At 34.0% G+C, this 24,421-nt stretch overlaps 1 protein-coding gene across 2 annotated transcripts in view; it reads left to right on the top strand.

Moving 5' to 3' along the window:
• Positions 1-19,363, top strand: part of PHF14 (PHD finger protein 14) — a 254,756-nt gene extending 235,393 nt beyond the window's left edge. The window contains exon 19 of one of the 2 annotated variants that reach the window (XR_011648807.1): positions 19,040-19,240. Coding sequence is in view for 1 of the 2 variants with exons in the window: in XM_023588955.3 (XP_023444723.1) it covers positions 19,040-19,114 (75 nt within the window). In the remaining variant the exon portion in view is untranslated. Of the gene's footprint in view, positions 1-19,039 lie in introns of both variants that reach the window. The other variant, XM_023588955.3, reaches the window with a different exon arrangement.
• The last annotated feature ends 5,058 nt before the right edge of the window (positions 19,364-24,421 follow it).

The raw sequence follows: 24,421 nt of genomic DNA, 5'->3' as shown, positions 1-24,421 counted from the left end.
GTGTCAGCGTTTTCTATTCAATTTCATAGTATGCTAGAATTTTCCTTTAAGCCCCCTGAATTTGAACTCTCAACATTTTCAAGAGCCCTATATGGACCTGGGTCTGTAGAAGTTTATGAGTCTTTTTACAAATAGACCATTACTTCTTGCTGGAAATGTAGGCTTTTGTGTTATCTTTCAAAGAATTTTGAAAGGGAAGGATCTTGATATTAAATCCTCTTTATATTAGCTTATTGGAGGACATAAGAGCAGTCACTCTAACAAGAAAAGGCAGATTTTTATGTTGCTTAGAAGCTAATCCTTGCAACATTTTTCATTAAACCTTTTTGTTCTCATATTTCTGTATTCTCATGAGATTTAGAAAGTATGACGCAACAAATCCTAAATATTGTCAGAAAACTTGAAAGAAAATAAAGAGACAATTGGTATGTTATCAAGATTTTTATAAATAATCTCTAGGGAGCAGAATTGCCAAACTATTTTGTATTTGAAGATTGCTTTTCTATCAGTAATTAGTATGTTCAGTATTCATTGAGAAGACCTAGAATTATTTTGAATCTTTTAAAATTTATTGATCATGAGCAGTTTTTTTTTTTAAAGATTTATTTTTTTATTTATTTAATTCCCCTCCCCTCCCCCGATTGTCTGTTTTCTGTGTCTTTTTGCTGTGTCTTGTTTCTTTGTCCGCTTCTGTTGTCCTCAGCGGCACGGGAAGTGTGGGTGGCGCCATTCCTCGGCAGGCTGCTCCCTCCTTCGCGCTGGGCGGCTCTCCTTATGGGTGCATTCCTTGCGCGTGGGGCTCCCCTACGCGGGGGACACCCCTGTGTAGCAGGGCACTCCTTGCGCGCATCAGCACTGCGCATGGGCCAGCTCCACACGGATCAAGGAGGCATGGGCCAGCTCCACACGGATCAAGGAGGCCCGGGGCTTGAACCGCAGACCTCCCATGTGGTAGACGGACGCTCTAACCACTGGGCCAAAGTCCGTTTCCCCGATCATAAGCAGTTTTAATTGCCCATGCAGTGTATTGGAAAGACAATACTTTGGAGTCAGAGCTGAATTTGAATCCCAGCTTCTCTAGAACATTTCTAGGTATATAACCAAAGGGAAGGTCCCTTAATTTTACCATTCCTCACTCCCTTCCATGTGAAATGGAGATAGTATCACTTGTCTTGTCTGGCATTGGTGAGGAGTTTCAGATAATACATGTACTTAGTATTTAGTAAGCACTCAAAAAAAGCCAAAGCTGCTATTTATTTCTAATGCTCTGTAGAGTAGGGAATCCATTCATATATTCAAGAAATATTCATTGAGAGGTTACAGTATGTGGTAAGACAAAAATTCTTCTATCATTGAGCTTATGCTGTAGTGAAGGAAGACAGACAGTATGTACATAACCAAGTACATAATGATTTCATTGTAATAAATGTTATGGAGAGTGGGAGAAAGGCTAACTTCATGCATGCAGTCAGAGAACTCCTTACTGACTGAGACCGGTATGACAAAAAAAAAAAAAAAGCTAGCCATTCAAAGATCAGGGACAGAGGAAACTTAGTGCAGTTGTTCAGGAATTAGAGAGAAGGGCAGCATGTTTGAAGCCAGGTAAGCAAAAAAGAGATCTGTATAAGATGGAGCCAGAAAGGTGGGAGGTACCATATGATGTAGGACTTTACAGGCTATGGCAGTAATTTGGAATTTTGTTCTAAATGCAGTGGGAAGCTATTGAGTTTTAAGGAGAATGGGATGTGATGCGATCTGTGTCTTACAAAGATCACTACTTACTATTAAGATGATTGAGTTGTAAAAGTGTAGGAATGGAAGCATGAAGGCTACAGAAGGTTATTGGGATGATCCAGGCAAAAAATACAGTAGCTTGAACTAAGGTAGTAACAGTGGAGACAGAGAGCATTAGACAGGTTTGGATATCCTTTGGTTGTAGAGAAAAGAGGAGTTGGATATAAAATGTGAAAGAAAGAAAGCAATTAGGGAATGACCCTTAGACTTTGCATTTGAACAGAGGGTGAACTGACCAAGGGTGGTAGTACAAGGCTCTTTTTGGGGGACAGAGGATAGAGTTTGAGGAAAGGAAATCAACACTTTGGTTTCTTACTTGGTATGTTTAAAGTACCCATTGAAAATTCAATGAGGATAACAAGTAACAGTTGGATTTATGAGTTCAAAACATGGTATAGATGTCAGGGCTGAAGATATAGAGAGTTATCAGAAAATTAATGGCATTTGAGGCCCTTTAGAGCCATCTCCAAATAAGTTTACAAAGGAGAATCTTTGGGTATCTTAGCAAGAAAGAAGTGGAAGGGTTGAAAAGGATAGTTGTCAGGAAAGCTTCGAAAAGAGTCAACTGTGATAGTCAGACACATTTGATAAAAAAACTAATAGATTCAACCAGATTATTTATGTGGAATTTATCTTGCAATGAAGTATCATTCTTGTGGTGTGGACTATATATTCAAATATTTACCAGTACATTTATAATTAAGGAATTATCTTATTTACTTTGTATTTAGAGGCCTACCCAAGTTAAAATATTTTCCATTTGATTACATGGGTATATATCTGTGTATATGCATATGTAAAAGAAAAACAAAATTTAAGAATTACTTCAGGGAAGTGAATTTAATGATTTTTAATTTCATTTCCAATTCCAAGATTGAATATTTCTAAAAATCTAGCATTTAAGATTATGGTCTATTTTCTTTGAAATAACCATATGTCTGAGAGAGTCTTAAGTCACTGAATAAGAACTATATTTATGTCGTTTCTGTATCAACTAATTAACTATTGTTCTTATATTTTGGTCCTATTTAAATACCAAGATTGTTTTATTCATTTGGACTACCATATTAAAGCTGTTGATTTATTCAGGGAGATAAAGCATTAATTTACATTCATCTACAATCACAACATCGTACACTCTAGGGTAACTCTGGGAGAAGCTTCAATAAAAAATGCTGATCAAAGTCCCATGGTGTGTTTTTGAGGAATTACATATTAGCCTCTCTGTAATTACTACCATTTATGAATGAATATCTTTGAGAGTAATCATTCACACTATTAACTAAATTATTTATTTATTGTTCCCATCTTTGAGTCTGTAACAAAAACTTGAAATCATAAGATCAAGGAATTACAGAAACAAAGATGGAATTGGGTTCTGTTTAATACCATAATAGATAGTCAGTTAAGAAAGCACTGTTTTGGAAGAGGATCTCTGCTACCTCTGCATATCAGCAGGCCATTGGTGATGAAAACTGTTTCGAAAGTTAAACCTGGAGGAAGGAGGGAATAGCGTTTGTTGAGTGCTTTCTATTGGTCAGTCTCTGTGCTAGCCTCCTCCATTTAATTTTATTTAATACTTTTAGCTATTAGTAATATTATTACCATTTTATAGATAAGAAAAATGAGGTCCACAGAGGTTAAATGATTTCATCAAAGGTGAGATTTGAATGTTTGCCTGTTTCTTACCAGAAAGCCAAGTTTCTTCCATTACAAACTGCATGGAATAGGACAGATGTACTGTACATCTAAAGTAACTAAATAACCACTGTGTAATGCTAGAACCAGAAAAGCAATGTTGCCTACCTTTCTCTTAATTACCCACTACTTTCCTCTCTCGCACTGGGCTTCAGCTGCCTTTACCTTCTCACTATTCCCATATGCTACTCCCTTTACCTAGAATATGCTTCATTCTTTGCCTGGCCAACTCCTTATCCTTCAGGTCTCAATGTATTTGTCATTTTCTTGGGTATAGAAGGAAGGCTTCCCTGAGCTTTTATCCCCATAACTTTTATTCCCATAACACTATTCCTTTCTTTCATTGAACTTATAATTTAAAGTTATACAGTTACTCAAGGAATCAGTTATTTTACTCACAATTGATCTCTATTAGGCAGAGACTATCTGTCTTATATATCATGGTTTCTTTAGCACTTAGCATTGTGCCTGACACATAGGTAGTTGATGCTCAATTAGGGAGGGATAGATGGCTTATATAGCATTGCTAATATCTTTGTTTCATAAAGGATATTTAAAATTTTTTTAATATATAAAATATCTTTCTAATGTCTTTTAGCCTAGATTATGAACTATTCTATATACTATATACTTATAGAATAATACTTGCTTATAGAAACTGCTGGTTTCAGGCAGGTTTATAAGTGATTTGATACTTGCCAACTTGCCTGCTTTTGTGAATCATTTAAGTATATTCCAATAGGTGGTTTTCATTATGGCGATACCATTATAACCATTTGAAACACCTAATCTTTTTTTTTTTTTTTAAGTAAGTTAAGCAATAATTCATAAACTCAAGATGTGGCTGTTTTAACATTGAGTATGAAGTGCCACTATTGGGAAATTTTTTTGTGGGGGATTTTCTAAAACAGGATTTTAAATTTTTCTTGAAGCAAATCAACCTTTTAAAAAAATCCATGAAAAATTAATGTGCCATAGGAAATGTGATACTTAGATGTCTAATGAGCTATTAATTTCCAATAAAACTGAAAATTATTGGGTTCACTCTGGGGAAAATGGCATTCAACTTGAAGTAGAGATTTTACTTGAACAGAAGAAACTTCACCTGTTCATTAAGGAGTAAAGTTTTAGGAATTCACCTTCTGAACTTAAGTTTACATCTGAAAGATGTCCTTGCTATTGAGTTCATCTTAAGAAGAGAGCAATGTAAGTTGCGTTGAAAAGTATTTATTTTAAAAATTCACAATACTAATATTTGGGCATAAGAGAGGCTATGTGATTTTGATTCCATAGCCCAACTCTATAGTATATTAAGCATTAAAAAAGAAAACTCCCCTTATCTCTTACCATGGTTCAGTTTTCTCTATCACATTTGCATATCTGATGTCCTTCATTACAGCACTTTTTCAGTTATACCTATTTATGTGCACACTTGTCTACAATACTGGTTCATTAGCTCCCCTAGGCAGCAAGACATTTTTTTTTCATATTATCAGTGTCTGGCACACAGTCATTATTCAGTAAAATTTTTCTGTGAGAGGACAAAAGGAAGGATTCTAAGAATGCAAGTTACTTCAAGAGTTAAATCCTTAAAAAGATAAAATATTGTATATATGGGTCAAGAAACAAAATATATTCCAGACTTTTCTAAAATGAGAAGATTGTTTGGTCAATAAAATAAACTCACATAATTGGGTTATCAAAAAAAAAAATCAAAGTTTTTTTTTAGGTGTTGCATGCCTAACATTTTCATCTTGTTTTGACATTCTATACACAATTCAGTCAGTCTTAGGTCACCTTATTTTCTATGGAGAAACATTTTATTAGGCAAAAGCACCTCTTTCCAGATAATACACATCATTTTGAAATCCTTGGTTAAAAATATGGAAATAAAATTTTAGTAATTATTTTACTTGTCATAAAATTTTGTCATAAAATATGACAAATGCTACCAAGAAAACTACAATATAAAGACATTAAAACAGATATTATATTTTACCTTATAACTGTTGAATCTTAATTGTTCTTAAAACTGCATGAATCAAAAAAACTTAAAAATAAATCTCATGTGTGAAGTATCACTTACGTTACAAAATGACTATACAATTTTACTAGCAAGCAGTAAGTTTTGATTTATAATGTGGAGTCTGTAATGAACTACACCTATCATAGAAATGCCAAAGCTCCATTTTCTATAACTCTGATTACCTCTGCACATTATTTTGGCAAGTAACTTAATAGTACTTGAAACCAAAGTATACTTCTCTCTGAGGCATCTAACAAAGATTATGTTTGTCTGCTTTTACTTTTCCTGTTGAGATAATTTTAGATTTTAAAAAAGTTGCAAAAGTGATATATAGGTCTGGTATACCCTTCTCCTGTCTTCCATTTATCGGAACTAAGAAAATTGAGAACCAGATCTATTGCTACCTTGGCCTTCAAAGCCGGTCCCTTCAGCATCGCTGTTGTGCCCCTTGTCCCACCATGCCTTGGAGACCTTCAAGCAGCGCCACACATTGGAACAAAGAATAGATGTCATACTTATCATAGAACAGCATCTGTATTAGTCAGTCAAAGGGATGCTGATGCAAAATACCAGTAATTGGTTGATTTTTATAAAGGGTGTTTATTTGGGGTAGGAGCTTACAGATACCAGGCCATAAAGCAAAAGTTACTTCCTTCACCAAAGTCTATTTTCACATGTTGGAGCAAGATGGCTGCTGATGTCTGTGAGGGTTCAGGCTTCCTGGGCTCCTCTGGGTTCAGCTCCTTTCTTTTCTCTGTGAGCTTACTTCCCGGACTCTAGCTTAAGGCTTCAGCATCAATCTCCAACATCAAAAACCCTCAACTCTGTCCTTTGCCATGCCTTTTATCTGTGAGTCCCCACCCCTTGGTAGGGGTGGAGACTCAATGCTCTAATGCTGTGGCCCAATCAAAGCCCTAATCATAACTCCATCATGCCCATGTACAGACCAGATTACAAACATAATCCAATATGTATTTTTGGAATTCATAACCATATCAAACTGCTACAGCATCCTACCAAAATCTCAGTGATAATAGAAAAATACAAGGATGAGAAATAGCTTCCTGTACTGAATAAAACCAAGTTCCTTGTACAAGATCATGTCAACATGAGTGAAATAATCAAAATAATTAGAAGGTGCTTGCTGCTGACTGCTAATCAAGCTTTCTTCCTGTTGGTGAATGGACACAGCATGGTGAAAATTTCCACAGCCATTTCTGAAGTGTATAAAAATGAAAAGGATGGGGAAGAATTCCTGTACATGGTATATGCCACTTGGGAAACATTTGGAATGAAGTTGCTGGTGTAAACCTGGCAGATGCATACACTCTAGAATTTTTAAAGCCCTTAAATTGAGGGGAGGAAAAAAAAAAGGATGTTACCAACTAAGATTGATATTCCCACGTAGGACTTTTAGGAAGTTGTTTCTGTATGTCAGGCAGAAACACTGAGCTCAAAATGAGCACATTCAACTTTGGAAAACTTTATTATTTAACCTAGAGTATTTTGTCTTCAAATGTTAGAGGTTTTAAAATAAAATACTTTGCATTTTAAGTTGCCAATAAAAAAGACCTTTGAACACAACCAATCCAATGTCCACATAGAAGAGGTGGCATTGGATTGGGAAAAGTGGACATGGTGGACGATGGGTATGGGGAAAGGCAGGAAGAAATGAGAGGTGGAGGCGTCTTTGGGACATGGAGCTGCCCTGGATGGTGCTTCAGAGGTAATCACCGGACATTGTAAATCCTCACAGGGCCCACTGGATGGAATGGAGGAGAGTATGGGCCATGATGTGAACCATTGTCTATGAGGTGCAGAGGTGCCCAAAGATGTACTTACCAAATCCAATGGATGTGTCATGATGATGGGAACGAGTGTTGTTGGGGGGGGGGAGAGGGGGGGTGGGGGGGGTGGGGTTGAATGGGACCTCACATATATATTTTTAATGTAATATTATTACAAAGTCAATAAAAAAAAAAAAGACCTTTGAGTTATTTTGGTGCACTTTTTTCCCCAATAGGAACTTGTAATTTGAGCATTAACTTAACATCATTCAGAAAGAAATGTCTTCACTTGAGGTTCGCAGAAACTGCCAAATTTTTAAAGATTTTCCATTTAGCTAGGGAAATCGACACAGGAAAATTTTTTTAAGAAGACACATAGCATGTGTTTAAGTATTTTATTTATTTTTTGTCTTTTCATTTTTTTATTTCTTAAAAGATACTTAGATTACATAAATGTTACAGAGAATATATGGGGGATTCCCGTGTGCTTCACTGCCCACACCTCCCACATTTTCCACATTAGCAATATCTTTCATTAGTGTGGTGCTACATAGGAGAGTCTTTATGCTAATATTGTTAAACTTATGTTGTCAAGCTTAACCTGTAGAAAATCATCTGCCATAATAGCACAGAGCAGGGTACATAGGAGTGTTTAAAAACAATTCTGATTCTGAAGTACTGTTCAATGGTCCCAATTCCTAGTAGGGCAGGTACCAAGTCAAGGCTTCTGCAGCATTAGGAAGTTTTGATAAAGCACCAACCTGCTGCCTTAGTTTGTTTTCTAGACAATTACATGCAGAAAAATACCAGAACTTTGTAAGAATTGAGTAACTTAGAATTTTGGTTTATCTTCTAAAAAAGCCCAAGAGAAAAAGAAGGAGTTAGGACAGTGTTAGAAACTAAAGCTATAGATGATTCACGTTATCTGTTAAGTGTACAACTAAAATGCTATTAAATATTGCTCACATTTTAGAGAGTATTTACCACTGTTAGGTGAAACAACCATCAAAATTCCCCCACTCTTAAATGCATGTCAGTTGTGAAGAAAATGTGGAAAAGGAGACATAGTTCTTTACAAATATTAATGTCAAGAATCCAAATTACACCTAAAATAAGTGACTTGATGCTTCCTACTACTTGCATGGGGTTTATATTTACTATTTTCATGGGATTATCACAGAACAATGTGTTATATCAGTTTAGACTGCATATGTAGCAGGTCAACATTTCTTCTGCATATTTAAATTGTGGGTAAATGTGTATCTCTCGGTGGGAGTGGCTTGTGGTTGTGTTTGATAGGAAGCAGTCTTGCTCCTCTGGGCACTTGTGCCCAGCTTGGAATGGACTAGCTACTCCTGCATGCCTCTGTCCACATTGCTGACTTTGCATATGTATATTTTACCACATTATGTAAATTCTCAGCAAGACTGTTCTGATCAGGCTGTGTATGTCATTATATCTGACATACTATTCTTGTAAAAGTACTGTGTGATCAATAAGATTCCTATAAGTATTACTGCTTAAAAAAAAAATACCATGCTGAGAGGGGTGGTTTCTATCCCACATTAGATGGTTTGTCTATTTATAGGCTCTTTAAAACAAATGTGTTTTTAATGAACTAAGGTAAATGAAGGCATAACAAAAAACTGTAAAAAAAAAAAAAAACTTAGAAATTAACCTTAGTACATTGCTATTAAGAAAACTCTAGAATTTATTTGGATATCCATTTTTCCCGGTGTCCCTATTGCATTTAGTTGTCATGGCTCCTTAGTCTTCTCTAATATGTGACATAGTTCTTTAGTCTTTCGCTTCCTTTCATGCTTTTGACACTTTCAAAGAGTAATATTCTGTTACTTTATAGAACATCTCAATTTTGGTGTGTCTTGTGTTTTCTCATTATTAGATTGAGGTTACAGATAACTGAGAAGGCTGCCTCAGAGGTGATTTGCTCTTCTCAGTGCATATCAGGGCACATAGTGTCAAAATGTATTACTAGTGATATTAACCCTGATCATTTGGTTAAGGTGGTATATTTGCCAGATTTCTCCACTAGAGACTAATAATAAAGTTACTATTTTCCCTTAACATCACTAGCTATTAGGGAAATGCAAATCAAAACTACCATGAGATATCATCTTATACCCATTCGGCTGGGGGCTATTAAAATAAGGAGGACAACAAGTGTTGGAGAGGATGTGGAGGAAAGGAAACATTTAACCACTGCTGGTGGGAATGCAAAATGGTGCAGCTATTGTGGAGGACAGTTTAACTGCCGTATGTTCCAGCAGTACCACTGCTGGGCATATACCCAGGAGAATATAGGCAGGGACATGAACAGATATATGCACATCAATGTTCATAGTAACATTATTCACTATTGCCAAAAGTTGGAAGCAACCCAAGTGCCCAACAGATGAATGAATAAGCCAACTGTGATGTGTACATACAATGGAATATACTTAGGTATAAGAAGAAATGCGGTATTAACACATGGGATAACATGGATGAATTTTGAAGACCTTATGTTTGAGTGAAATAAGCCAGGCACTGAAGGATAAATATACTTGACCTCACTGGTAAGACTTACTAAGCAAATTGCACAGACTCACAGAGCTGGGTCTGGATATAGGTTTACAGGAGACAAGGAGTAGAGGATGATTAGCCAAGTCCCATATGGGCAAAATCTGTGACAGGTGGAAGGGTGTGGTTGGGCAGTGGATAGGCATGACAGTAGTGCAGAAATGTGATTGGGTTTGGCGGTGCTGGTCTGTGAGGGAGAGTAAGGTGGGTTGAACTATTCATGGAACTAGGGGGAGGACTGAGGGAAGGAGATTTGCAGGTCTGTAGTTAAAACTACAATGTTGGGAATGTTCTTATAGCAAATGGGGCAGGAGAGGGTTACTGGTGTAGCACGTCAGGTGTGGGGGAATATATGGATAAGGTACACCTGGGACATGCTTCTGTGGAATATGTAAATGTTCATCTTGTCATAGTGTGCTATCTCAGTGGGTGGAGACCCACATAATAAACAAGAAAATATTAAAATCCCATTCTGGGGAGTTCTGCTATGTTATCAATTAGAGGGACAAGAATCCCTTGAGAACATAGGCAGTGCCTAATAAAAGAAAACAGACCAATATGTCAAGCCCTCAATATTATTGCAAGTAACTATGAGTCGTCTTCTTCCAAAATTGAAATTTAGTGGTTAACATTGGTTCTGAGGGGAGAGGAAGGGGAGAATAGAATAGATGAAACATGGGGCATTTTTAGAGCACTAGAATTGTTCTGCATGATCTTGCAATAACAGACACAATCCATTTTAAAATTCATCAAAACCTATAAAAGTGTATGGTCCAAATGTAAATCATAATGTTAACCATTACCATGGTTAGTAACAGTGCTTCAGTATTTGTACATCAATTGTAACAAATGTACCATCCACATGTAAAACATTTTTGATAGGAGAGAGTGGAAAAGAGGGAGGGCATTGGGTATGTTGGAATCCCCTTTATTTTCTATGTGACTTTTCTATAACCTAAGGCTGCTTTGTAGATAAAATGAAAAAAGACACGGGGGGAGTATATGGAAGAAAATGTCTCTGTACATACATGACAACAGATCTTACAGTGAAATGATGTGTTTTATATCATTTCAAATGTTATTTTCCTGTATTTTATTTGTTATTTTAAAAACTTATTATATCATTTTCTTATTAATTTTATTTGGTTATTTTGTTGGCTTCGTTTTTAGAGAAATTTTGAATCACAGAAGGGTCACAACTGTGGCAGGGGAGGATCACTCGTGTGGGATGTCAGTGATAGGGAGATGTGTGGGGATATGTGGGGAGGCATGCACGTGGGACATGACTTTATATGAATATGTTCAGGTCTTCAAGAGGCATTGTCTCAGTGGTGGAGATTCACATAATAACCTGAAAGAATATTTAATTTCCATCCTGTGGAGTTCTGCTACATTCTCTAATAGGATGGCAAGAATCCCGAGAGTTACAAGGGCAGTGACTAGTGAGGAAAATCAGAGTAGTTTTAAGAATTTGGAGTTTGAACATCAGTTTGGGTGATTTTTAAATCACTAGGCAGTTTTAAGAGTCTGATGGGGAAATGGTTCTCAAATTTTTATCTTCCTAGTAGTATTTTTTTATTAAAAAAAAAAGAGACAGGGGATTAGATAATTCTCTTAGGACACTTCCAACATTAATATTCTATGACTTGATAACTCTAAGGAAAAACAAGAGAATGCAAGAGATGCCCCATATATGTCATAGTTTGTTCCAGATTAGTCCGATCTCTCACTTGATTTGATGTGGCTTTTGCAACAAATACTTTGACAACTCTGCTTAACAAAATGTATATTGAAAACATCTAAAATTGGGGCACCTTATACATTTCCTAACTGAAAAATAGTATCTAGATATTTTTTAAAATTTAGATACTAAATTATCAGTCTCACAGTCACCAAATTAAAATATTTGCAGTATATCTGGACTCAGAAATAATAATGTTTAAAAAATTAAGTATTGAAATACTTTTTACCAGACTATTTTATATATTTGATTACAAATTAACAGGTTTTACTTTGAATCTTAATAAAAGCTATTCATTAAAATAAATTTATTATATAAATGAAATCATTGGCATTAAGGGATTTTATGTTACATGATACCTTTTGCTTTTTTGAATGTCTTATACCTGTTTTCTAAAGTAGTATTGTATTATTACCACTTTGTAAATTCCATTTGTTTCTTCAATAGTGAATTTGGTCAATATGATATATACTGTTGTTACCATTCAAACTTAGCAAAGGAAACATAAAATTAAATTTTCAGTACTTCCTCTTTTTTTTAATTGCAGTGTCAGTTAAATGGCCAAGGATGATGATTTTTCTCATGGTAATATAGAAATTACTTTGATAAGAATTAACCTTAGAGCCTAAGCAAAAAAAGAAATTTTCTTTTAATATGTATAAAGTCTCTTCAGGGTATTGTATTAAAATTCTCACTTTACAGTGAAGAAAAAAGAAAATACTGTCACATCCTATAAAAGAAGGCACTGATTCTCTCATAGCCAATTCCACTATCATGGTTATTGTTTATATTAATGAATGAATAAAATACTCTATGCATCAGTATTTTCCATTTTGTAAATGGACTCAGTTACTGCTAAGTAATTTCTTTTTTTGTTTTTTTAATACTTCACTTCCAAACTGGGAATCTATTTTTGTTAAATTTAAATTTTTATATAATTTCAAAGACAGAAACGTTTTAAGAACAGTTCAAAGAATTTCTGTGTAGCTTTCTGCCAGTGTTCCCAATGTTAACATTTTCCCCTTTTGTTTTGTCTTTATTTATATATATTTATGCAGTTATATATATATACATTCTGCACATTTCGCTCCTTTAACATTGAGAGCAAATTGCATTCTGTGTCCTTTTATCTCTAAATATTGTTTCCAAAGACAGCGAACTGGGACAATTTTGAGAGTGAAGGAGTTCTTTATATATTCTGAATACAAAGTCTTTGTCAATATATGTTTTGCTGATATTTGCTGTTGTTACTTGACTTTTTTCTTCACCATGGCTTTCAAAGCACAAGTAACTTTAATTTTAATGAAGTCCAGTTTCTAATTCTAGTTAATGAGTAATTTCTAATCATAGTAAATAGTGCATTAATGTCTCTGAAAAATTTAATGGGCCAGTTACTGGTTTATGTCCAAGCTGGAAATCTTTTGTCTATGGAACCATAATTTGGTGATCTTATATACCTTGAACACTCAAACATTACTTTTGCCTCATTTTAATTTGGTAGAAATTTCTAAACTATAAATTTAAAACTACATGCATGTATTTAGAGCAAAAAATAAAGCAACATAAATTTAAAAATGCTTTTTTCCCTGAATACCTGTGGGGAAAATAGTTTATGTTTATCGTCTTTAACTGTTAGCACATTTGGGGTTTCTGAAATGTACATTTAGTGAACAGTACATGATTTATGTAAAAATATATTCTCAAGAACCTCTTTAAATATCAGGTCTTGTTATACCATAAACTTTAAGCAAATATGTATTGGACTTGTGCTGTCCTCATTTGAATATATATTTATATTGGCTATTTTGGAATTTGAGGTTTGTTTTTTGTAGGGTTTTTTTGTTTTTTTGTTTTTCTGTAAATAAGTACTGAGTATGTACCAACTTAATCTAAATATTCAAAAGCAAGATAATATCTATTAAACCACAAATGCTGTTTTTTTTAAAAGTTACCAATGCAGAGACTTCTAAGAAGCCCCCTCCAAGTTGCTTTAATTTTATAATACAACCCTAGACTTTCTGATTAAATATGCAACTTCTGTCACAAGGGGAAAAAAATCTTCTGTTTTTTACAGTAAATTTAATTAAGCATTTCTTGTAAGTTCATTTCTGCATCTATCATGACCCACTGAAGTTGTAATTCAGTTCTAAAATGGTAGATTAATTGCCTTTTGTATTAAGTGAAATAAGAATCTCAAATATGCAAAGTCAGGGAATTTAATTGTGGTCTTCTATTGCTTATTCAGTGCCTGGGAAACCCTAATGCATAAGTACAGAAAAAAGGGCCAAAGGTTGTTAAATGTAGCATATCACATACATTTTGCCTTTACTTAATGATCCAAGTGTTTATTACCGTGAAGTGAATGCACCATTTAAAGAATTATGGTGGAATTGTAAAACATTAAAACTCTAATTAATTTTAGTTTGAAGCATGCAATGTGCTCATTTTGCCTGAAACATTTTCATTATCGTCAGTATTTTTCCAGTTGCTAAGATAAATTCTTTCCTCATTTTACAGCACTAGAATATTTTCTGGGTTAAAAGCACATTATTAAATGCTGCTGAGATTTATATGTATTGTATGTTTTAAATATATAAAAGAAGGTCATTTTGATCACTTATTGGAACAATGTAGTATATATTGCTTTTCTTTATTTGTTCTACAGCTACCAACAATTAGAACAAGTTGGGCATGTTTACATATTTTCCCCCAAAAGCTATATATAAACTTAAATTTCTTAAAGGACCATTATTAAAACATGCAGATAATTTTGACTGTTAAATTGAATTCAATTACAATAATTTTCTTTCTCTGATGAGTTAAAGGAATATTTAAAATCTAAAGAAAATAGGAACATTTTAAATTGGGGCTTATCTACACCTTTTCACTTCATTTTACTGTTGTACCACCATGTTTCTTTGTTTGCTGTGAGTAGCAAATTCAAAAGTAAAAACAACTGGCATGACTTACTTCATAAGCATAGATTCCCCATTGGCCATTTTATAAAAAGACTTATTCAAAGAAAGCTTATGTTTTCTGATTATGAAAGTAAGCCATGCTCACAGTACAAAAGTAAGAATATACAGGAAAGCACAGATAAAAAAATAAAAATCATTAACATCACCATTATAAACACTTTAGGTACTTAGGAAAATAATTTTAAATAGTAGGAAGGAAAGTAAATTATTTGTTTCTGCTCTCTATTTCCCTGTATTGGGTAGAGTGCTTGAAAAGTATAAAATGAGTACAGAAAATTCCATTTACTTTTCATTCAGTTTTTCATAGTGTTACCATTTTATGTAACCATAGTTCAGTTATCAAAACCAGGAAATCACCATTGTCAAGACAATACTATTAATTAATCTATACACCATATTCACATTTTGCAAGCTTTTCTACTGATGTCCTTTTTCTGGTCCCGTATCCCACATTCATTTAGTTGTCTCTTTAGTTTCCTACAGTCTGTGGAGTTCTGAGTCTTTGTCTTTCTCAATTTTTTTTTCATATTTTCTCATGATTAGATTGAGGTTATGTGTTACTGGGAAAACTATCACAAATGTGATGTGCCCTTTGCAGTGCATGATATCAAAGACTTAATGTCAGTAGCTACTATTGGTGATATTAACTTGAGCACTCTGTTAAGGTGGTGTGTGCTAGGTTTTCCACTATACAGTTACTTATAAATATATATAAATGGCTACTTATAATTATTTTTATAAATGAAAAGAAAAATCATTTAACACTGGCAGTTTAAAGAATAATATAGGGTCATCTGTACTTGTAGAAGATAATGTGAGTCCAAATGCCACCTGAGTTGTAGAAATTCCAGGTGCTAAAATAATTGCCTATTGTTTGGAGTTGGTTACATCTTAAAAGTAAGGTAAAGCAGGATCAATAGTTTTGTTGTCAATTCTTTGAGCTATTATGAGAACTAAATTAAATTTGTAAATAAGGACAAATAGAGAACTTCTATCTAAAATTGATGATGTCAGCCAAATGGCATTTAAACAGAGTGTTACTCATTTTATTCAGAGGGTTATAGTTTACTAAACACAACAATATTTTTACTTCTTTCTCTGTTACAATAACTCCTCTCCTTTCATTTTACCACCTGAAACATTAGATGGTTTTGGCCCATGAATGTGTGCCTAGATATTCTTAATCCTGCTCACTATAGCTTTTTTTTTTTTCTCACTGAAAAGAGCAAGAAGGCTAAGGAACCATATTTAGTAATTTGGTTTTATGGGTGTTTATTGTTGTATGAGTGTGTATTCTTGAAATTCCACATATAAGTAGTAAATCTGCAAGATTGTAATAATCAACATGTTTTTTCTTGAATGTGGATTAATAAGCTTAAACATAAGAGGTAAACCTGTCTACTTTCTAGTTGACCCAAAGAGTACATTTTCTTGTTGACTGCTTTAGAACACTTCATGAAACAACTGTCAAACTTGTCAGGGCTGTCACTAAGAAAATGATCCATGTAGCAAGGGTCTTTTTTCATTGGAAAACAAAACAGATGCCTTATCTCAGCATAGAGTGACAAACCCTGCCTTCTATAAGAAATTTTTGCTTGCTTTAAATATTCAGTGTAAAAAGTACTTTAATATAAAATCTGTTCTTTGCAGTTTTATTCATTATGTAGTCATTTGTCAGTGATATTTGAATAGCTAGTTGAGCTATTTTAATGATTTTGAATGTATATAAAGTGTTTATGAAGATTGACATGAGTGTTAAAAACACAGATTATCACTTCCAAAAAACAAAACATAAGAAAGCCAAAGCAATCTTTAAAAATCCCTTCTTGAGCTTTATAGAATCAAATTCAAATGCTTTCACTTATGATAAAATCTGTTATTGTTACTTTGATGATGTTATAGTATAGCAATTATGATGTTTAACAATGAAGGTTAAGTGCCTTTCCAAATCTGTGTTACCATTTTCTCTATCAGATCAGTACTATCCTTGTATAAAGGATAAAAGGAAAGATTGGCTATTATTCGTTATACAAGTGGTTTAGGAACACAGAAAGGCAAGGTATTTTAAGGCAAGTTCCCAGCATAAAGAAAAGTAGAACCAATTATGTTCCTATCTTAACAAGAGGCATTGCTATAAAAACAGAGACAGACATTCATCTATAAATTGTACTCCATCACTAAGAAAAATATAAGAACAAAACACCTAGCATTATGTTGAGAATATTTATTTGCTGGCACATCTTGATATATCCTATTAACATAAAATACCATATCCAAATTAATGGAAGTTGCAAAATAATTTTAGCTTACTTATAATGTGGTCTTATGGTTTGTATTCATAGTTAAATATGAAAGCAAAGTGCATAGATGCTTCCTAGTCCTTAAGGTCATTATTAACCTTTTATACTTCTGTTTTGACTTGAGGCAGCATTGAAGGTTGCTAAGAAAAACTAGGTAACTGAGCTTATTAAACCAGTAAGTCAAACTTAGAAACTTAGTAGAAACATAGTAGACTGGGCATATGATAAAGATTCCATTCTTCTCCTACAGATTAAAGGATATGAGCTTAATGTTTGATGTTGTTCAAACATTTTTGCTTATTTTTATTTTTCAATGCTGCTCTAGTAAGTTAAGATTGCTGGAAGTGTGATTACTGGATAAGGGACAATAATATGCTTTTCCAAAGTCTGTACTGGTTCATGCAGACTTCACTCTTTAAAATTTTTCATTTCACTGTTTCACAAAGTTCAGAAAGCATTTATTGAATTCCAGTTACATATTAAATGTGCTCTGTTGGATGCTAGGGACATAGTGATAAAGAAAATAAGGCTCTACCATCAGGAACATATAAACAAACCCAATGCTACCTAACAAAAATTTCTTGCAACCTTAATCTAGTGATTTAAGTTTCTGTCAGCATCTAAATTGAGGAACACAGTGAAAGGTGTAGAATCAGAACTATTCTATATTAGGATAAAATTAAAATGTATTCTCTAGGAACTCGTGTCTACAAGTGGAAACTGCCTGGTCATTAATAATTTTCAAAAGTAAGTCAAACAATCGAATACAGTGTACCTATTCTGTAGAAATAAATTAGGGAAAAATTAGCACCTGTTGTATATGGGCAGATATTTTAAAATCATATCACAAAAATGATATTCAAAACCCCATTCCTTGTAGCCTACAAGTCTAATGGATTGGTTGATTATCTTGATAATTTCTTTACTTTCCTGGTATTGACAAAATTTAAATAAAAAATGCTGTTGAGTTTAGAGAGAGGCGAAGTATATAAAAGAAGCTTTCTCTACTTAATGATTACAGGCAAGAGTTGTGATTTTTTCACAGAAAATAAATTTGTATATCTTGATCTGCATTTACTTAATAAAGGCATTTATTAAGCAGAGCACAGCAATTATTTAATTTAATTGAATTTTGTTTATAAGATACAGAGATGCAGGATTATTGATGTATGTGGTCTCACTGATACTACTGTCTAGAAATACTTAAGAGATTGCTGCTCGTGCTTTAATTAACTCAAGAGTTAGACAATGCCTTTTATTTCAGTTAATAAAAATAGAAGGTCTTACATGATAAGTTAGAAATATTAGGAAAGCAAGATTGTTTTATACTTGAATGTTATTGAAGGGCCATGTATGATGAAATGTATGTATGATGTATGTATGATGAAATGGGTTGTAGACTGTAAGATAAAATCGTTTTCCAGACTCTCACTATTTATACTGTTGAGGTCATGATTTAATATTGAACATAAGATGTACTTCATTCTTACGGAACCAGACATTATGATGTCACTTCATTTATTCATCATGTTCCATAAGAACCTGCAGTGAATGATGAGGCTACCACTTAGAATTGAATATGTAGACAATTATAAACTTTCTATAGCCTGGTATACCCATGCTTCCTATTTTAAACCTGACTGATCGTCAGATAACATATGGTAGTACAAGCAATTGGAAAATTGGCAGGCCTGTCAAGAGAGTTGGCTAGATGGGACAAAAATGCCATGCTGGAGTACATAAAGTGTCTCTGAAGTTTAAATTTATTAGTTTTTTGTGTGTGTGTGTTTTGTTTTTTATCAAACAGCAAAATAAAAATATCTGCTTCACTTCCTAAAAGGAACCTTTTTGGCATCAGGTATTCTTCAAAAGTAATTTTTAGGCTATTGATAAAACTGGTTACTTTTAAAAACATACCACAGAAAATTTTAGTCAAGGTTGTAGTATAAAATAGCACACACTGCAAATATTTAAATGTTGCATAATTTTATCATTTGAGTGTAAAACCTTTTCTGTAGGATTACTGGAATCACAATGGTTAATTCTTCAGATAAATACCATTAAAATGTGTTGACCATACCTGATAGAATGCTCTTAAATTCATATTTTAATGCTTTCTAAAATTTATTTCACAGGAAGATGAAAATGAAGCTGAAAGAAAAAATATATCTCAGGAGCTCAGTGTGGAACAGAAGAATCCAAAGAAATAAAGGATTTCAGAAGTGTTTTGAAAAGATTACAACTTATATAGTAGCAGATACAGTTTTTCATTGTAAAATGTTAAATTGTAAAATCTTATTTGCAAAATGTTCTAAATAAAGTTGTTGAAAATGGAATAGGATCCTGCATTTGGAATATTTGATTTTTTTTAAAAACAAGTTAAACTGGAATGTTAAAATGTTTTTAAGAGTAAATTTCTTAACTGAAATTTGAGAATAAAGATTTTTCTTTTTTCCAAATCCTAAGTTTTGACACATCTATGATGTAAAGAAGAGTCTGAAGGTATTTATTCCCCTTACTCATTCTATTATCTTCTTCAAGAACCTTCCCATAATTCCAATTATTAATATACAGAAAAACAACATGACTGAAAAATGAACAGCAAACACTTGCATATGAATAGACACTTAAAACCAAGCAGTACCACAAAATAATATCATTATCTGATTTCATCAATTTACTTATCAAATAATACTCAAGGATTGCAAAGAAAGAGCAAAAAGAAATGAGTTTAACATTCTTTGTGGTAGAAAGTAGTTCCATGATTTTTAATTCATACAAAATTCACTAAATACCCCCACCTAAAGTATTCTTACTGTACTTAGTGCACCTACTCACTATATTTAGTGTACCTACTACATACTTTTCCTAGACATTTCAATAACAGTTCCCATATGACTATTTCTTTGACAAGGCATTTTCCAAAGTTTTCCCGATCTCTAAGAGTTTTCAATAACCTAGTATTTTATCCTTCTTGTTTCTAATTCTTAAGCTGTCATTTGCCAACTATAGCAAGACCAACAAATCTACTTGCTGTTTCAAAAGTCAAATGTTTTTGGCAGATGTCTTTGATTATTTAAGGCCAAGTTTCTTAAAATGAGAGGCAGGACTTTGAAAGTTGATAAGGAAATGTCAACATATATCTTCCCTGTGAGAATGGTATAGGTTTCCTTGCCCTGGAGCCATATTTTTATCACATACATCTGACAAGCTCAATAAAAGTAAGGCAGGAGGACATGCTGGCAGCTATGACACTGGACTAAAATGGCAAAAACTCCAATAGTAAGGTAGAAAATTCATTGATGCATAATGTACCATAATATATTATTAATATTGATATGGTAATGTAACAACTATGAATATTGGGGAAAAAAACTGTACCCCACAGAATGAACTCCTTGGATGAATTGTGGAACAGAGACTTTGAGTCAAAGGAAATGCCTGAGATAGCAAGGCAGTCAGAATCTTCAGAGGGCTTCAGCAATAGCAAAAAAAGTAATTGACATTTTTTCCCCATTTTGGTCTATTTAAAAATATCCACATTTATGCAGATCAGGTTATAATAGTAGTGTCACTTTTTAAAAGATTCAATACATGTTTCATATAGCTAATGTGTTTATGTTCCAGTTACTGTGCGAAATGCTTAGCATGTATTAATGCCCTTAATCGTCTCTGTTTTTCCATTTTACCAATGAAGCATCTAAGGTGTGGTGAAAATAAGTTGCCCAAGGTTATGTAGCTGATAATTGATGCACCAAGAGTTCAAATGCAGGTGGTCCCACTCCAGAATATCACATTTAATCTTTGTACAATATCTATAAATACCAGACCTCTTTCAGCTCACAATGTTCTCTAAAAATGTACAGGCTCTCTTGCTAACATTTCACACATCACTTGCTGCCTTACGATAGTAAATTCTCTTCTAACTACCTAACCGCACTTTAATTATTTTGAAAACTGTGGCTTAAGTGAAGCAATTAGAGCTACCATTGTTTCTGTTCCAGATCATCAAAATATTGCTTTATCTTTTTTACATTAAGTCACAATGGAGCAACAAGTATTGCAGTTATTGTTTCCCTATTTTTCAACAAATCTTTGGCCATGATGTCAGGGGACCAGTTATCAATTATTAATATACTGTCATCTCTTAATACTTCATTTCTGAAAATCAACTGTTGAGTATGAAAGGGACAGTGACACTCAGCTCCCCTACAGGCATTTTAAATATTTATATTTAAGTGATACTTTTCACAATTTAAAACCCCAATTTTCTTTTTAAAAATGCATCCCCTGGATTTAGGACAGTGAATAAAGTAGGATTTTCTTCAGGAAAAAATTTGACATATGAATTACATTTTTAGTTTCTATATATTCATGCTGTATGCAAGCACATAAATATTATAATACTACAAAGTTGCCCATGATGTGTGACTGATTAAGCTGGTTGCTGTACTTCTCAAAACTCACAATCCTGACCTTCTCACTCCAAGACTGAAATGAGTTATGCCCCACAGAAAAGACATACTAAAGTGGAACAAAGTGATATCCAGTCCTCCCACCAGGGACAGTATAAAGGGGTAATTAAATACTTTTTTCCAGATGAAATATTAGTTTCTTGTGGCTGCTGTAACAAATTGGCACAAACTGGGTGGCTTAAAACAACGAATTTATTCTCTCACAGTCCTGGAGAAAGTCTGGAATTAAGGTGTTGTCAAGGTTCGTTCCTTCTAGTAGTTCTGAGAATCCATTCCATACCTGTCCTAGCTTCTGGTGGCTACTGATAAGCCAGCATTCCTTGCTCTAATCTCTGCCTCCCTTTTCCCATGGCCTTCTCCACTTTCTCAAATTTCTCTCTGCCCTTCTTTTACAGGACACATGTCATTGGATTTACAGTCCATCTGAAACCAGGATAATCCCATCTTGAGATAACTAACTTAATTACATCTGCACAGAGCCCTTCTCCAAATAAGGCCATGTTCAGTTTACAGGAAATTGTATCTTTTGGGGGACTACCATTCAACACACTACAAGTACGAACCATTATTTGCTGAGACATCTTACCTATAAGGCTACCCATTCATATCCTATGCTCACTGGAAGAAGGAATTCTTTCTCCTACTGTCCCCCACAAATATATTTTGGGGTTCTCTGTGCCACATTCTGAATATAATCTCCAAATATTCAACTGAATTAGCTTTTGTTTTCATATTGGTAGTTTAGTTTTATTGCTTTATAAATTGCTGGTGACAGATTTAACTTTTTTTTTTTTCCTGAAATGCAGAGCTTGGTTCATGAGTGGGTGAGTCATGCAATCGCATAGACTCCTGCACTCAGGGGGACCCAATGCTTGTTTCAATGCTCTGCTGTCACTCACTTGGAATTCTTAACTTTTAAACAAGGTGCCACATTTTTTATTGCACTGAGTCCTGCAAATTACATAGCAGGTACTGCTGATGTGCCTGGTTTTTACTCTTTAAATCAGCTGTATTGAGGTATAATTTGTAAGCAAAAATGCACCTATTTTAAGTTTTGTATGTACCCATGTAACCACTATTTCATTAAAGATGCAAAACACTTCTACTACTTCAAAAAGTTGCCTCATGCAGTTTTGGGATCACTTACACACTCCCAACTCCAGCCACAACGCTGCTTTCTTCCCTGACAAGTTTTGCCTGGTCTAAGTTTTCATACAAATAGAATCACATCATATACATTCTTGTATCTAATGTCTTTCATTCAGTAAAATGTTCTGGGACTTACTCGGTTGTTGCATGTATCAGTGGTTGCTGTTTATTGCTAAGTACTATTTCATTGTATAAATATACAACAATGTATCCATTTACCTTTAATGGATACTAGAACAGACACTATATAAAAAGAAATATACAAATGGTCAATGAACATATGAAAACATGCTCAGGGCTCCCTCCCCTGGTGATATATAAATATCCATGCTTCTGGCAGCACAGGCATCCCTTTCTGATGCAAATGGGAGCTGCCATCCACTAACCCTGACTCAAGCAGTTGCCCTGCCTGGGGCAATGGCCACATGAAACCTCTTCCATGCTCTTCTGGACACTTTGTGCTATGGAAATAATTAAGTGGTCCTTGTTGAGAATCTCTATTGTGCCTGAGCCTGTGTTCCCACAATGTACCAAAAACAACTCGCTCTACAACATTCCATTACTAAAACTTCAATCATCCCAACTAAAATTCTATACCAATTAAGCTTTAACTATTCATTTGCTATCTCCTCCTCAGACCCTGGTAACCTGTATTCTAGTTTATGGCTATGGATTTGCTTATTCTGATTATTTCATATCAGTGAGCTCATGTAATATTTGTCCTTCTATGCCTGGCTTATTTCACTCAACAAGATGTTTTCAATGTTCATCCATGTTGTTTTATATCAAAATTTATTCCTTTTCATGGCTGCACAATACTCCATTTGTATGTGTGTATCATATTTTGCTCATCCATTAATCTGTTGATGGACACTTGGGTTGTTTCATCTTTTGGCAATTGTGAATAATGCCAATATGAACACTGGTATGCAAATATCTGTTTGCATCCCTGCTTTTAATTCTTCTGATTCTACATCTAGAAGTGGGATTGCCAGGTCATATGGTTTTTCTATATTTAACTTTCTGAGGAACCACCAAACTTTTTTCCACAGAGGCTGCACCATTTTACATTCCCACCAACAGTAAACGACTGTTCCTGTTTTTCCGTATCCTTTCCAACACTTATTTTTTCATTTTTAAAATAGTAGCCATTCTAGAAGTAGTAAAATGGTATCTCATTTTGGTTTTGATTTGCATTTCCCAAATGGCTAATGATGTTGAGCATCTTTTAGTGTGCTTCTTGGCCATTTGTTTTATCTTCTTTGGAGAAATGTCTATTCAAATCTTTTTAACCTTTTTAAAAATTGGATTATTTGTTCCTTCCTCTTCAATTTTTTTAGAACTAGAGTTTGAGCAGGATTAATGTTAATTCTTCTTGGGATGTTTGATAGAAGATACCTGTGAAATGTCTGGTGCTTTGTTTCTTTGTTGGGAGGATTTTGATTACTGATTCAATTTTTTAAAAATTTATAATTGGTCTGTTGAGATTTTCCTGTTTCTTCTAGAGTTACTGTAGTTTGTGTGTTTCTGAAAACTTCCATTTCATCTAGATTGTCTAATTTATTGGCATACACTTGTTGGTATTCTCTTTTGATCCTTTTTATTTCTGTGGAGTAAGTAGTAATGCCCTCCCCCTTTCATGTCTGATTCTAATTATTTGTGTTTTCTTTTTTTCTTTAATAATCTAGGAGAAGAGTTGCTGGTTTCACTGATCTTTTCAAGGAACGAACTTTTGGTTTTGTTAGTTAATTCTCTCCATTGCTTTTTAAAATTCTTTCATTTATTTCTGCAATAATCTTTGTTATTTTCTTCCTCCTGCTCACTGTAGATTTAGTTCGCTATTTTTTTGTTTTTATAGTTCCTCCAGGTATGCAGTGAAGTCCCTGATTTGAG

This window comes from Dasypus novemcinctus, chromosome 5 (genome assembly GCF_030445035.2).
Source record: "Dasypus novemcinctus isolate mDasNov1 chromosome 5, mDasNov1.1.hap2, whole genome shotgun sequence".
Classification (NCBI taxonomy): Eukaryota; Metazoa; Chordata; class Mammalia; order Cingulata; family Dasypodidae; genus Dasypus; species Dasypus novemcinctus.
This window is presented reverse-complemented; position numbering and strand designations above follow the sequence as displayed.